Here is a 16,305-nt window from a genome sequence, read left to right as displayed (position 1 = left end):
ATCTCTGAAAATAATGATGCCATAGCTATAAAAATTATTATCTTAGATGAATTTTTGAATAGAAATCGAATGAAACTAATCTCGTCTTCATAGGATAAGTATTTCTTGAGATACTGAAAAGTTGAACACAATGAATACTTTCGAAAAATTTCCGCTTTTGTTTATATCTCGTTTTATATTAAAAATAAATGTAAGCAGATTTTTTTGATCCACTTCTAATGAAGTTTCATGTTAGGGTTATTTTCGAAACAATTTTATATGTTTAACTACATTTAAAAAATATAATATGATAATAAAAAATTACGTATGAAAAAGTATCAGGTATTATATTTTAAAAAACATTTATAAATCAGAAATTTTTTTGAACAATATTTTTATCATATTTAAAATTAGTAAAGTTCTATGACATTAAGAATAGACCTAATGAATTTTGCATTAAAATCTAATTCAAAATCATTTGTTTATATTTAAAATTGTTTACTTTATTATAGAAGTTAAGTTTTACATTAAAATATTCTTCACTTTCGCCCTTAATTTTTGATTGCTTTTAACTTCCAGTGCTTCAAGTTACAGATATAGATAATTATATTTAAAATCCATTATATTTCAAGAAATAATAAATGATTTTATAATTATTATCAAATTCCAAAAACAGTTGCTTTGTTTATAACTATACGATAATTATCTCGCTTTAAGAATATAAGTATATGTAAAATTTCGATTGAAATCTAAATTTAGTGTTCTCTTGTCATTTTTAATTGAAAAAAAATTTTATTTAGAAAATTTATTTAAGGGGTTATCAACTTTAGAACAAATTCAATAACGTTCTTTAAGATATTCATTTTTTAATGTTCTTAAATGATCAGCAACATTTGAAGGATCATGTTTATTAGCAATTGAAATACATTTAAAAAGTTTATAACCAAGTTTGACAAGTCTTCTTTTATATAAAACTATTCCATCAGTTCGATATTTATTTAAATCCTCATTTCTAATTCCTTCAGCAAGTTTCTTAGCATTTTCTATAACCTCATCTGGAAATCCACATGCACCAGCAAGTTTAAAACCAAATAATGGTCCTTCATATTGTCCTTTTTTTATTGTATGATAAGTATTATAATTTGATGCATTATTACTAGTAATTTCTTCAGAAGGAAAATGATAATTTTCAATTGAAGAAAATGACAATGTCATTTTAGAAAGATTCAAAAAGTGGGTAGCAAATATTGTAAAAGCTCCAGTTGTTATTAAATTTTCAATTATAGCATAACAAATAGCTAATCCTTCCTCAGTTGATGTGCTCCTCCCTAGTTCATCAATTGCAATTAATGATTTTTCATTAGCATTTCTTAATATTGGCCCAATCTCACTCATTTCCATATCAAAAGCAGATAAGTTGGTTGTAATATCATCATTATGACTTAATCTTGAAAATATTCTTTCGAAGAGAGGAAATGTAGCTGAGTCTGCAGGTATCATACATCCTGTTTGCGCAAGAATTTGTAGTAAGCATACCTGTTTCATATAAGTTGTTTTTCCAGACTATAAATTGAAAAAAAAAATATATTAAAAAAAATATATAAACATACCATATTAGGGCCAGTTATTAACATAAAACAAGATTCAGGAGCGATGTAAACATCATTTGGTATCATTTTTTTGTGTTTTTCAAGTAATGGATGTCTACCCTTTTCAACTATTAAACAATTTGAAAATGTTGGTTTTACTGTGTTTGTACTACTTGAATAATAGCTTAAAGCGCAAATGAAATCTAGATATGAAATAAATTCCGTTAATTTATAAAGAACAGGTACCAACTTCCTTATATTAAGCAAAATTTCATCTACAATTGTATTGCTAACTATTAAGATTTCACTAACACAACAATCTATACGTTCTTTTACTTTTAATAATTCTCTGGAAGTGAAAGTTATGCTTGTTTTATTATGACAAACATTTATAAAATTAGAAGGAATATCAACATTATTAGGAATACCATTCGTTTGAACAGTATAATAAAATCCACGAGTTGGTGTGTAAACTAAACGACAATTTGGAATATTTCCTATCTCTTCTTCAGCCAATCTTTCTCCACTAAAAATAAATTCTTCAAAACTTTTTCTACTAGCTTGAAGAATATTACTATCAGATTTAACAGCATATAAAATAAAATTTTTTTGTAAATACTGATTAATATTTCTTTTATCCTCAAAATCAATATCTATTTTATCAGTTATCAAATCAAGTATTTCATCTAATCTTTTGTCATATAATGTTCTTGCTAAATCAGATATAATATCACATTTTATAGGAATTACAAGATTTCTCATAGAAATAACTTGATTTAATGTTTTACGTAAATTTATCAACTCTTGTATTTTTCTTCTTGTAGCACTTTTTTCAGTTTTCTTTTCAATATGAACACAAAGTGCTATAACAAATTCCATATTTTGTACATGAACTAAATGATTACGTATCCTATGAAGCAAATTTTCATTTGATTTCAACTCTTCAATAACATTTTGTCTTTTTGTTATTATATTTAAATCACAACTAGGTTGAAGTAAATTGGATTTTAATGTTCTAGTACCTCCATCTGTCAAACAAGTATTTAAAATAGAAAATAATGTTTTATATAAAAGTAAATTTTTATTAGATGGATTTTTTTCTTTTAAATTTTTTACGAGATCAAGATTTCTACATGTTTGTAAATCTATAATACATCTATCTTTTAAGCATTCGTATAAAACTTGTAATGATTCTGAAGCATATGATATATTTTGAATTTGTTCTATATATCTAACTAAACAATATGATGCTGATATGGATAAATATTTTTTCATAGCAATTTCATCAATATTAGAAGCTTCAGGTGAAGCAAGAACTCTTATCAAATTTATTCCTCTTTCATCATCAAAAAATCTTCTTTGTATACTTAATATTTCAATATCTGAACAAACACTTTTAGCAATTTCTATTATTGCATCTACTTGACTTCCTGTATCTTCCATAGCATCACATAACAATATCTATAAAAACATTTTACTCATTTTTAAAAAAAAAAACTCTTACCTCAATTGGATCAAGCATACTAAGTCGAACTTTTAGAATTTCAAAAGTCGGAGTATCTATAAATTGACATAAATTTAAAGTACAAACTCTTAAATCCATGTAAGCTATTCCAACTTCAAATTTATTTTCAGATTTTCCACGATAAATAGAAATAATGTTGAAACGATTTTTTGTATTATTTCCATTATTTGAATTTGAAGTAAAAAACATGGAATCTTTTCGAATAGCATATTTTGGATTTCCATTTAAATGTTCAGCAATACTAGTAATATCAACATTTTTTGCAATATATGTTTCTTTATATACATTACTATCAAAATTAGAAGATTCATTAACTAGTCTGTAATTTCTCTTCATTTTTTTTAAAAACTATGACTATTCAAATATATAATGAACAAACAATTGATGAATAAATTAATTTATGGTAATAAAAAAAAAGAAGAGAATATTGTCTTATTTACTTTATAATGAATAATGGCGGTATAAATAAAGCAAAGAAACAAAGACATCTCTAACAATCTAAATTAAACAATAATTTAAATATAAAAAATAGTTACACATGAAACCGCTAAAAATGAAAGGATATTTAAAAATATTAGGTAAGTTTTGTTTACTGATTTAATTCTTTATCGTAATAATAATAAAATATTATAAATTGTTTTAAAGGATTTAAAAGAATAAAATTTTTTTTTGTTTTATTAAACTGAATTTTTATCATTGCTATAAATTATTAGGATTAATCATTTAAATTAAAGAGTGGTAAAATTTTGATATATTAGTAAATATTTCTGTATCAGCTTGACTATAGTGTAAACATTTTTTGATAGCTAATTTTATTCTATTCCCAATCAAGTAATAAAGTGTCATGAAATTCCAATATTCTAAGTTCTTCATCCTACAAAAATTATATTTAATTTAAATAAGAAATATTAACTTACAATAAGACTAAGAATTTTATCATGAAGGTATAATCTTTTATGTTCAAGAGGATTTAAAAGCAAACAATATATTTCATGCATGACATGAGGTATATGACATCCACTATTTTGTAAATTTATTAAATTAAGATTAATTTTCATGTTGTAGACAAGATTCTTATCATTACTAGTTTTCCATGGTAAAGTTCCAGTAAAATTCTCTAATGATACATAAAAAATAGACCATAAATCATCAACAAAAGTTGGTTTAGCTTTAGAAAGCTGACTTTGACAAGAGGAGTAACATAATGTACCAACTGTTTTACCTTTTAAATTGTCAAAGTAATTTGGGAAACAACTTGAATCTTGTGATATTAATCCAAAGTCAATAAGAACCAATGATCTTTTCTCGTTACATTCTTTTCTAATACAAAAGTTAGCTAATTTTATATCTCTGTGAACGAATCCACAATAGTGAACTCCTCTTATTGCTCTTATCATTTCACGTAAAAGCCAATAACTAGTCCAAAGAGTAAATTGACATGATGTCTGCTGATTTTTTAATTGTAATAAATCAGGACCAAGAAGTTCCATGACACAAAATACTGAACCATCAGCATAGGATCCTCTATCAAAAATATGTGGAAGGTATCTCAAGGAATTTTTAAAATTATAATCATTAATCAAAATATTTTGAATGTAAATTATATGATTTATTTCATTTGTTAACAAGGGAAACTATAAGAAAAAAAAATATATATTATTTAATTATATTAAAAATTTACCTCAACACCAACATACTCTATTTTCATTGCTCCAACAACATTTGTATATGAATTAATAACATGAAAAATTTTTCCAAAAGTTCCCGAGTTAATAAAATCAACTATTTGCCAATTGTCAACCCACTGTGGATAATTGTTATTATTATAAACAATGGTACAGTTTTGTTGAGACATTTCATTACAACTATTATTAATTACATCCATAGCACCAAAAATGATAACAATATTACAGCAAAAATATTTAAATGATGTTCCGTAATAATATATAATGGATAGAAAAATAATTTGAATAAAATGTTTAATTTTATATTTAATAGCAATATTAACAATTTATATGCAAGAGAATTCTTTTTTGATTATTTAAGAGACCCTTTTGTAGTTGATAAAAAGAAGATGGTAACAATGCTAATTTCATCATGAAAAGTTCAAAGTTTGAATTTTAAAAGAGGCATCAATTACATCTGAAACCTAATATGTGTAAAAGTAATATAGTATTAACACGTCTGTTAAAGCAATTTGATTGAATCATAAATTTGATGACTCGATATATTAAAATGACCAACTTTATATACATGTCTGGCAAGAACAATCTTAAATGATTACATAGTGATATATTATAAATTATTATTTATATAGCTATATTAACAATTTAAACAAAAAAAAATGAAATGTGGTAATATTTAATTGTCCTCTTCATCATACATTTCTTCTTCTTGTTCTTGATTTAAACGTAATGTTACAGATTTATTTTGTTTTCTTTGTATTATATTTTGTTCCTTATTAACTATTATACGTTGTTGAAGTTTGGTAAATTTTTCTTCACCAACAGATACATTTTTTAATATTGGTTTATTTCCTTTTCCCTTTGTTAGGAATGAAACAACTATTGGGGCTTTAAAAGTTTTATCAGGGTCAGCTGAAGCAATAGGGTATTCAAAGATTGAATTTTGTTGCTCTTGGCAATTCAAATTATTTATTCCCTTGTTCATACGCTCTAATTTATGACGAGCAGCAGAAGGAATTGCAAACTCAAGATTTGTTGGTTTAAAAGTAGGATCTTGAGCATCAAGAATATTTTCTGAATTTAAGCATGCATCTAAACAGGCATTAAATGTTTTGTCTTCTTCATCGTATTCTATGTCGTTTGAATGAAATACATCATTGTCTTCTTCATCTTCTTCAAAATCTTCATCATCCGATAAATACTCACCACTTTCATTGACATTCTGTAACAATGTTTCATCGTCCACAACCTCATCACGATCTACAAATATAAATAAAAAAAAATTAATAAAAATAATATACCTCGGTCAGATTCTCTATCTGAATTTTCATTAAACTCCTCTTCAACAAATTCTTCTTTTATACCATTCATAACATCAAATTTCTTACTTTTTTTCATGTATAAATTGTTATATTTTGCCAACATTTTTTCATATTTAATTTTAACTTCTTCTAATGAATCATTTAGATCACCATTTTTTCTTACAGTTGAATTAAAATCTTTCAAAGTATGCCTTAATTGCCATGGAAATTCATCATCAAATTCCTCTTTATAAATTATTCTTGCCTCAGCAACAATAAGAAACAAGTATTCTGAAAAAATTTGCATCTTAAGATTATCCTCTCTTTTGTAGAAACTTTTGATAACTCCAATTGCAAGCGAAGCAGATAATTGAATTCTCAAACAAGTCATATCCCATTGAATAGGTTTTTTTAATAAACTAAGTGGAACTAACTTATACAAAATTTGTATTAAACATTGTTTTGAAATTAAAAGATAACTAAATAAATCACCAGCATAATTTATATAAATTAAAAGATCTTGCTTATGAATAATGTCATTTCTTTCTAATATTTGATCAATTTTTTCAATGACAAAATCAACAACATTCATAGCAACCCATTCATTTTCAGCATTTGAAGAAATATCACAAAGAATAGATGCAAGATGATGAGCATCATCATAAGCTACATTTTCTGGAGAACGAAAGAAAGTTAACAATGGACCTCTGAATTCAGCATCATTAATATCCATATCCTTAAAGTAGTTTTTACCATCATTTACAAAAATATCAAAACAATGTTGGATAAATCCAAGAATTGTAGGTTTAGGTTTAGGTTTTTGAAGAATTGAAACTTCAGTACTTGGTAAAACATTATAAATAGCATTTTGTATGACAGCTTTAGATCTTTCATCTTTAAATTTCTCAATTTTCTTTCTACATAACTCTACAATTCCAAATGTTTTAGAATGTGAATCAGAGCAACGATATAAATAACCACCACAAGTTTCAAGAATAGAAGCACATATGTCTATATTATATCCTCTAAAATCTACAAGTGTCCTTCTTAATAAAGCCAAAATTTGAGCTTTAGGTACAATTTGAAATTTAACTAATTCAGATATCAATTTGGCATGTTGAATTCTCCTCAACATTCTAAAATATGATGTTTTATCTTCTTTAATTATATAACATTTGCCAAAAAATTCATCTATAAGAATAGTAAGTAAATTGTTTACCAAACCTTCGTTGTAATTTTTTATATTTGCTAAAAACCTCCCAATAAATGGAAGAACATCATTTCTTTCTAAAGGAATTTGAAGAATAAATGATTGTAAACGTTTGTTATAATTTTTCTTGTTAAAATTAGCAAGGTATTTCAAAGAACACTCATCTATTAAAGTTTTGTTCAATGCTTTCATTAAATTTCTCAAAAATTCACCGAAATTTATTTTTTCACCTTTTTCATTTTCTTCATCTTCACATAAAGTTAATTTTGCAATTTTATCTTCTACATCACCATCTTCAATTTGTTCTTCAGATATACTATCAATTTCATCATTTTTTCCATTAGAACTTTCGCCTTCAACACTATCCAATTCTACAGAATCAATTTCTGTTTCAAGTTTTAATACTTTTTCATTTTCATCATCCTCAAGTGCAACGACATTTCCCATAGATTGTCTTGGATCAAGTAAATTTTCATAAAATACTTTCAAGTCAGGATCTTTCCATAAAGACATTTTTGCTGAATTTATCTCACAAGAAAATTGCAATTCAATTTCTTCATTATCATCATCGCATTGATAATAAGATATTTCTTCAGGTAAGTCTTCACCAATTATTGAAGCAAATTCTGTTAGAACAGGAAGTTTTGCCAAAAACAATTCTTTTTTATTTTCAAAGAAAGTCCTTTCTTCAACACTACAATCACCTCTTGTTCTTTCAAGTTTACGTATATTCTTTTCAAGTTTCAATATTTCTATTCTCAAATTGTTCATACTATTGTAAAAATTTTCATAGTAATTCATTAATAATTTTGTTATAAGCTTTCTTTGATCATCACTAAAAACATTGGTCTTTTTTTCTACCACGATACCAGCATCAGAAAGTTTTTTAGGCACAAAAGAGGTGATGGCAAGAATATGAATTTTAAGCAAAGGCATGAAAATTGGAATATGTCCAAAAGTATCATTATCTGTTGTCAAGAGATAAGCAAAAACATTCCCAAACAAAGATATACCATCTTTTCGAAATATTCCATGAAGAATAAGCTCAAGAAGAAGCTGAAGATCAACTCGTAGTTTTTTTGGATCCTTGATTTCATGACATTTTTTATGTGGAAAATAATTTTTCATAGCTTCTAATAACAAGCATGAAAATTGTTTATAATATATAGCAGCTTTACTACAAAACGTAATCATAGATGGAATGTCAGCTACTTTTAATTTACAGTTTAATGTAGCATCAACAATTTCTTCTAGAAATTTTGATACATTAACTTTGTCCAACTCTGATGTTAAAGAATCAATTGTTGAACTTCCACTTAGATGCTTTAATTTATTAGAAAAAGCAGTTGTTTTTTTTAAAGAAGTATCCAAGGACATTAAACGTTGCTTATTTCCATCTTCTGATTCTTCAATTGTTTTTATTGAACTTTCTTGCTTATTTAAATTAGTCAAATAAGTCTCAAACCATTGTGTAGGATTATTGAGACCTCCACTCATTTGAAAAGTAGTAAAGTATTTCTATAGTCCTGAAATAATATATGAAAACTTTTGAAATAAACAAATTTTATTTTTTTAAATTGTTGTCAGTCAACATAACTCCAATATGCTGTTATCGCGTTAAGATTAATTCATTTTTTTTTTGACATAGCGAACGTCAACTTATTATATGTTTAATTTTTAATTTAATTTAATTGGTATCCAAGAAGATTAAAAGAAAATCTTACTATCATTTGTTGTATCAAGCATAAACATGGTAATAATAAAATTTTATCCACTTTTAGAGCACCATTCATTTGTTTTAAAACTTTTTTTTTATAATTTTGTCTGATAATTTGAAGTCTACTTAAGTTGGGACAAAAAAATACATAACTTGTTTTGTTCATTAAAAATTATTACAACTTTAAGTATTTCTAAACCATGAAAAAAAACTCCCACCTAAGTTTTGTCTCTTCAACCGATATACCGATAAAACCTCATCATTTCCATTGGTAATATGTTCCTCTGTAAGAACAATCTTTTTGGTCATTTTAGATATTTAACTAGTTGTGATTAATAAAGTATAGATCATTTCTATTTACAATGTCTGGACTACATTTTTTAGCTGGTATTCGTACTGATGACTATGTTATACTTGCTTCAGATAAAAGTGGATTTGCATATGGAGCTGTTGTTTTAACTGAAGGTATTTGTTTAAATTTTAGTAATAGGATGTTTGTACTTTAACTTTTCTATAGATCAAAAAAAAGAATATCAGTTAGGAGAAAAGTTGTACATGACACTTATGGGAGAAGATGGTGATTGTTCAACATTTGGAGATTTTGCACAAAAAAATTTACATTTATATCAATTGAGAAATGGTTATGAAATTGGACCTCGATCAGCTCATCATTGGCTTCGCAGTCATATAGCTAAATCACTCAGATCTCGTGATGCTTATCAAGTTGAATTACTTTTAGGTGGTTATGATGACTATGAAAAGAAAGCATTTTTAGGGTCTATTGATTATCTTGGAAATGGAATACCAGATCAAGTATGTTTTATCATTGTAGTTGTGATTATTATATTTTTAGAATTATCTTTTTCGTGGATTTTGTGGACGTTTCTGTTATGCTATAATGGATAATATGTATAGAAGAAATATGTCTGAAGAGGATGGTCTTGTTGCACTTAGAAAGTGCCTTGAAGAAGGAAAGAAACGTTTTATTGCCAATGTACCAAAATTCAGTGTTATGGTAATTGATAAGAATGGCGTTAGACATTTGGAAGACATTGTTTTATAATTTATTATTTTATCTAATATGTTTACCAAGAGTTGTCTCGGTGTAACAATATAAATCTTTTAACAAAACAAAAATTTAAACTATAAAGAATTTTCTATGCAATTTCGCTAAGTAAAGCCTTTTGTTTGGATTCAACCATTGCCAAACCTCTAGCTTCCATTGCTCTTTTCAAAGCTAGTAATGCTGTTCTATTTTTTTGTGCTTCATCTTTTATCTTGACTGTTTTTGTTGATTTTTCATCTGCATCTATGTAAACCTGCATAAAAAAGAATGTCGTAATAGGTAAAAAAAACTACTTACTTTATTCAAAGCATTTTTATATTCATTAAAAACTTTTGATTTGGCAGAATTTGCTAATGCTTCTCTTCTTTCTCTGGTCATTTTTGGAATTGATATGTACAAAACTACTCCTTCTTGTTGTGGATTAATGTTTAGAGAGCTTTTTTGTAGAGCAAGTTTGGCATTTTTAATTAGTGTAGGATTATCAGAGAAATTAATTGCAATCATATTATTATTTTTACACGAGATACGTCCAATATGTTTCATTTTTTTGGTCTAAAAAAATGTAATAATAAAGTGTAACGTAGAAATTTACCGATCCATCTTCAAGGTCCACTAAAATATCTTCGTAAATTCTAAGATCAACTTGTAGTGAAAAATGTTTTGTTAACTCTTCAGCAAGAATCCTTTCAATTTCTTCCATTTCATTTTTTGCCTCCCGTATAATTTGGTTTTCAAAGTTTACAGAAATCTTCTGCAAAAGTTTTTTTAAATTAAAACTATTATAGATATCAACTCACTGTTTTAGAAGCATTTTTATCACCAGATTTTTTTATTTTGTTTAATGGTGGCGACAAAGTTAAACTACGATATTGGAAATTTCTTAATGGATAAGCATTTCTACATAAGTTTTTAGCGCCACTGTATGAAGCGATAGTTCGTAACAATGAAAGAAATCTTGTAGCCATTAGGAAAAATATAACGTTTCGAAACTCCAACGTTTCTAATTTATTTCCAAAAAGTGGTCTCATAACGAAATTCTGCTTTTTCCCCCTTATATTTTAGTACATAAAGACTTTGATGAAATAGTAATTTATTTTAAATCTAATCATAGTTTCAATTAAAAATATGAAACAGTCTTCATTGACATCATTTTTTACAAAACTTCCTCAAACTCCTACCGGAAATTCGTCATCAATAACATCACCAGACAGAAAAGGTAGTATTTCGACATTGTTTATGTTTACTTTTTTTTTAGAAAATATTCAAAATAACTTTCAGAAAGGTGAAAAATTTAGAGTGGAATCAAATAATGAACTAAATTTTGATGAAAGTTTTTCTAGTATGTTTTTGCTTTCTTAGTAAAATTATATTCGTATACTTTAGATTCAAGATCAGTAAAAAGAAATCGTCAATCTGTAATTGATGATCCTGAAGATTCTCCTCCAACTTCTGTTAAAAGTGCACAAAAAAGAAGAAGAGTTTACATTGATTCAGATTCAGACTTTGAAGCTGAAAATTATGTAGATAAATCTGAATCTAGTAATGATAAGAAGTATGTTGATTTGTACACACCGAAACTATCAAAAGCTTTCAAGAAAGCAACGATAAGTTCTGCAAAAAAGGGTTTAGGTTCAAAGTTGGAAAAAGCATTTGATGAAATTTCTAATTCTAAAGCTTTAAATCCTTCTGATATTGATTTAAAGCGTGTCGTAGAAAATATGGAATTTACTCCAAATTTAGAGAAAATATTAAAAGCGGGTCCATCTGGTCAAGAAGAAGATTTTGTTCATCTTACATTTGATTTTCTAAAACCTGAAAAAATTAAAGATATTAATGGAAGGAGACCAGATGATCCTGAGTATGACGGAAAAACATTATATGTACCAGAAAGTTTTATTCAAAAACAGACACCTGCTCATAGACAATGGTGGCGATTAAAGGCTCATCACTATGATACAGTTTTGTTTTTTAAAATTGGAAAATTCTATGAACTATTTCATATGGATTCAATAATTGGTCATGAGCATTTAGGATTATCATATATGAGGGGAAATTTTGCTCATTCTGGTTTCCCGGAATTGTCTTATGGAAGATATGCAGATCAATTAATTTCTTTGGGATATAAAGTTGCTAGAATTGAACAAACTGAAACTCCACAAATGTTGGAGGAACGCTGTAAAAAACAAAAAGTGAAAGATAAAGTTGTTTCTAGAGAATTATGTCAAATAGGATCTATTGCAACAAGAATTTATGTACCTATTGATGAATTTAGAAGAAAAGGAAATTTTGAAGAACGAGAAGAGGACAAATATCTTATGTCAATCTATTTTACATTGAAAGAAAAAGATATTTATAGTTTTGGAGTTACATTTATAAATACAATTGTTGGTAATTTTTATTTTTCACAATTTGTTGATGATAATGTTAATTCTGGATTAAGAACATTATTATCACACTTCCAACCTACACAACTTTTAATTGAAAAAAAATGTTCAAGGAAAATTGTTAATTTACTTTCATCAATTTTACCTTATACTCAATTTGAATATTTATCACCAAAGTCTGAGTTTTATGAACCAGATAAAACTCTTTATGAAATGACTGATGAAAAGTATTTTGGACCTAATACTGAGGTTTGGCCTGAGGTCTTTAAAGGATTTCTCAGTGAATTATCTTCTGCCATTCCTAAGGTTAATGATGAATTTTATGAATGTATCAAAAGTTTTGGAGGTCTTTTGTTTTATCTACAAAGATTTCTCATTGATGTTGATATGATAAGTATGAAAAATTTCACATTTGTTAGACCACAGGATTCTGATAGCTTAATGGATGGTATCAAAACTACTTCTAATCATTGGGATAAAAGAAGTCTTATTTTAGATGGTGATGCCATTTTTCAATTAAATCTACTTCCACCATTAAGACCAATTGGTGTTAAAACTGCTGTTCAAAGCAAAGAAAATAAAATTAATCTTTATAATATTATTAATAACTGTAGTACAACTTTTGGAAAAAGACTTTTAAAACATTGGATTCGTGTTCCAACTTGTGATCCAACTGAATTAAATAAACGACAATCAGCAATTTCGTTGCTTTGTAAACCAGAATTTAGTGACATATGTAGAACGATTGCTAAAAAACTTAAAGGACTACCGGATTTAGAAAAACTTCTCCAAAAAAATCATGCAAATGCTTCAAAATATAGAAAAGAAAATCATCCAGATGGAAGAGCAATTATGTTTGAAGGTAAAATGTATGATAGGAGGAAAATATCGGATTTTGTTGCTATGATTAAAGGATTTGGTACAATTCTTGATGTTGTTGATACTTTAAAATCTTCTGGAATTTTGGATTGTGGTAATAGTGCTTTAAAGGATATGTTTGGTGATGATTTTGACTTTACTTTAGATGAAGTAAAAAGTTTCACTAAATCTTTTGATCAACAAGAAGCATTGAAAGAAGGAATGATAATTCCAAACCCAGGAGTTGATAGTGATTATGATGAAGCAGTTGAAGATTTTAATAATTGTTTAAAGAATTTAACTGAATATTTGGAAAAATTAATGGTTGATATGCGATGTCCAAAATTAAAATATATAATGTCTGGTAAAAATCGTTATCATATTGAAGTACCAGATAGTGATGTCAAGAAGTTACCTTCTGGTTTTGTTTTCCAAAGCAAGACCAAAGGAAAACAAAGATTTACTTCTGATATAAGTTTAGAACTTGTTAAAAAATTAACTTTAGCTGAAGAAAAGAAAGAAAATATTAGAAGAGATTTGTCAAGAAAAATATACTATTACTTTGATGAGAAGCGTGAAAAGTGGAACAGAGGTGTTAGTAAAATATCATACTTTGACTGTTTGTTGTCTCTTTCAATTTATTCTTTGACTTCTGGATTAGAAATGACTCTTCCTGAATTTGATTATAATTCTCCTACACCATATATAGATATTTCTCAAGGTAATCATCCTCTGTTGGCTACAAATATGGATTGTGCTTTAAAATTTAAAGGTTCAAAGCCATCAATATATGTTTCTAATGATACAATTCTTGGAAAAGAAAAAGGAGTTGCTATGCTTATGACTGGACCTAATATGGGTGGAAAAAGTACTTTAATGAGACAAGTAGCTACTTTAGTTATTCTTGCTCAACTTGGGTCAATGGTTCCTGCTAAATCAATGAAATTAACACCAGTTGATAGAATTTTTACAAGAATTGGTGCTAGTGATAGAATTTTTGGTAATGAAAGTACCTATGCAGTTGAGTTAAATGAAACAAATAGAATATTAAGAGGTGCTACTAAACATTCTTTAGTTATTATTGATGAATTAGGCAGAGGAACAGGTACAATGGATGGTTTATCAATTGCTGGAGCTACATTAGAATACTGTGCTTCAATAATTGGTTGTAGAACTATTTTTGCTACTCATTTTCAATCATTATGTACAGCTTTTAAAAATCACAAAGATGTATTTTTAGCTCATATGGCTTGTCATAATGATAATGAAACAAATGATCCAACTGACGCTAATATAACATTTTTGTATACATTAACAGAAGGTAGTTGTACTCAATCATATGGTTTTTATGTTGCAAAACTTGCCGGATTACCTGAAAAATTAGTTAAAAAAGCTTATGCTGCATCATTACGATTATCACATACGGATGCTGATATAATTTGTAAATAATTTTTTTATTCATTATATTATTATTTAGTTTCATTTATAAATATATTAACATATGATTGCCCTTGAAATTCTGCCCTTATATTATAAATTTCACATATAAAATATTACATTGCATCATTGCTTACCAACATTCATTTCTCCAATCTGTTAACATGATTTTTTTTTTTCTAAATAATAAAACAAGTTTTATATGGAAAGTAAAACTTCATTGAACCACTCAAAAAATATTAATTTTGATTAATTGGGGCGAATATATGTTTATAGAAAAAGAAGTATTATATTTTAAATTTTGAACACATTAATTAGAGGAAGAAGGTGAAATTAAAAAATATAATTTGATGAAAACTTTGGCTAATCTTATTACTATTTTAATTAATTATATATATTTTTACATTTTATATTTTATGAAGAATTAACTAATTTAAGATAAATGTTAAGCTGTTTAGGTTTCAAGATCATACATTATATTTTTACAGTTTAAAACAGCCTTAGGGCTAACCTTGTATAAGAAAGAGAGTATCTGATTAAATTTAAATACTACTTCATTGATAAATAATATAAAAATTATATGAAGTAAAAATGTTATTTGCAACAAAAACAGCTGCATGTTTTTGTAATGTTTATAATTTTATTTATTATAAACTACTATTATACAAGAGAAATAATAAACTATTTAAGTGTTAATTAAAAAGTGTTGATAATTTATTAAATTTAAATAAAAAGTTTTTTGAAAGACAATTAATAAAATAAAGTTATTACAATTACAATTCAAGTATTTGAGCATAAATAAATATTCTTTAAGATAATTATTTGTTTAGTAATATATTGAAAATAATAGTTAAACTCATTACAAATAAATTTATCTACTATTCTGTTGAAATGTATGAATCTTGTCCTCAATCTAATATTTTAAAGATATTTAAAATTTGTAGTACATGTATATATTTTAGTTTTTATAGATCATTTTATGTATCAGATTATTAATATATTATATTATATATCGTTATGAATATATATATAATAGCAACTAGTCATATATATTTTATACATTTTTATATTCTTTTTTTTTTATAAATAAATTTTATTATAATGAAAGAAAAAATAATAATAAATTATAGATAAGGTAATCTTTAACAAATTATTTAAAGGACAAATGGGGAAGGTTTTTTTTTTGTTTATTTTATTTTTATGACATATACTAAATATTACTATCAACTTTTTTTTTTTTTACTAATAAAAAAACAGTGCATTTAAGTATTATTCTTCTTTCAAATTTATTATATAATAAATGTTTCATTAAAGATAGAAGCACTTTTATTTATACAAATTTCTTTATTGCAATATTTGTATGATTCTTTGACTACTAGCCGTTGTCCTTCAACTATACCGGATAGTCTTTTTATCATTTGCTAATTAAGGAAAATTTTTGTTTGATTTAAACTGATTTTTAGATGAATAATTTCTTTCAAGGCTTTCATTTCTTTTCAAACAAAATGTATCCTTTACTCATAAATGTATATATTATATTATTCATATAAAAAG

The 16,305-nt window shown here is 26.1% G+C and overlaps 6 protein-coding genes across 6 annotated transcripts; 2 read left to right on the top strand and 4 right to left on the bottom strand.

Annotated features, from left to right (window-relative positions):
• Window positions 1-816: 816 nt before the first annotated feature.
• On the bottom strand, window positions 817-3,429 carry SRAE_2000091500 (MutS protein homolog 4; the record flags this gene model as incomplete). The annotated part of the gene is made up of 3 exons (XM_024651803.1): window positions 817-1,542; window positions 1,590-3,029; window positions 3,073-3,429. The coding sequence occupies 3 exons, from the start codon at window positions 3,427-3,429 to the stop codon at window positions 817-819; spliced, it is 2,523 nt and encodes an 840-aa protein (XP_024505445.1).
• Window positions 3,430-3,910: 481 nt separating this feature from the next.
• SRAE_2000091400 (Casein kinase I) lies at window positions 3,911-4,978 on the bottom strand (the record flags this gene model as incomplete). The annotated part of the gene is made up of 3 exons (XM_024651802.1): window positions 3,911-3,967; window positions 4,011-4,727; window positions 4,775-4,978. The coding sequence occupies 3 exons, from the start codon at window positions 4,976-4,978 to the stop codon at window positions 3,911-3,913; spliced, it is 978 nt and encodes a 325-aa protein (XP_024505444.1).
• A 476-nt stretch (window positions 4,979-5,454) lies between these two features.
• SRAE_2000091300 (RE04053p) lies at window positions 5,455-8,786 on the bottom strand (the record flags this gene model as incomplete). Its single annotated transcript, XM_024651801.1, has 3 exons — window positions 5,455-6,038; window positions 6,080-7,237; window positions 7,304-8,786. The coding sequence occupies 3 exons, from the start codon at window positions 8,784-8,786 to the stop codon at window positions 5,455-5,457; spliced, it is 3,225 nt and encodes a 1,074-aa protein (XP_024505443.1).
• A 582-nt stretch (window positions 8,787-9,368) lies between these two features.
• On the top strand, window positions 9,369-10,069 carry SRAE_2000091200 (Proteasome subunit beta type-2; the record flags this gene model as incomplete). Its single annotated transcript, XM_024651800.1, has 3 exons — window positions 9,369-9,471; window positions 9,524-9,819; window positions 9,860-10,069. The coding sequence occupies 3 exons, from the start codon at window positions 9,369-9,371 to the stop codon at window positions 10,067-10,069; spliced, it is 609 nt and encodes a 202-aa protein (XP_024505442.1).
• Window positions 10,070-10,163: 94 nt separating this feature from the next.
• SRAE_2000091100 (Ribosome-recycling factor, mitochondrial) lies at window positions 10,164-11,037 on the bottom strand (the record flags this gene model as incomplete). The annotated part of the gene is made up of 4 exons (XM_024651799.1): window positions 10,164-10,325; window positions 10,370-10,624; window positions 10,665-10,823; window positions 10,870-11,037. 4 exons carry the CDS (start codon window positions 11,035-11,037, stop codon window positions 10,164-10,166), a joined length of 744 nt encoding a protein of 247 aa, XP_024505441.1.
• Window positions 11,038-11,197: 160 nt separating this feature from the next.
• SRAE_2000091000 (Probable DNA mismatch repair protein Msh6) lies at window positions 11,198-14,829 on the top strand (the record flags this gene model as incomplete). The annotated part of the gene is made up of 4 exons (XM_024651798.1): window positions 11,198-11,288; window positions 11,328-11,411; window positions 11,456-14,755; window positions 14,792-14,829. The coding sequence occupies 4 exons, from the start codon at window positions 11,198-11,200 to the stop codon at window positions 14,827-14,829; spliced, it is 3,513 nt and encodes a 1,170-aa protein (XP_024505440.1).
• Between the last annotated feature and the right edge of the window lie 1,476 nt (window positions 14,830-16,305).

The sequence above is a fragment of the Strongyloides ratti genome, assembly GCF_001040885.1.
Source record: "Strongyloides ratti genome assembly S_ratti_ED321, chromosome : 2".
NCBI classification, from domain to species: domain Eukaryota; kingdom Metazoa; phylum Nematoda; class Chromadorea; order Rhabditida; family Strongyloididae; genus Strongyloides; species Strongyloides ratti.
Note: the sequence above shows the minus strand (reverse complement) of the source record. Positions and strands in the feature narration are given on the sequence as shown.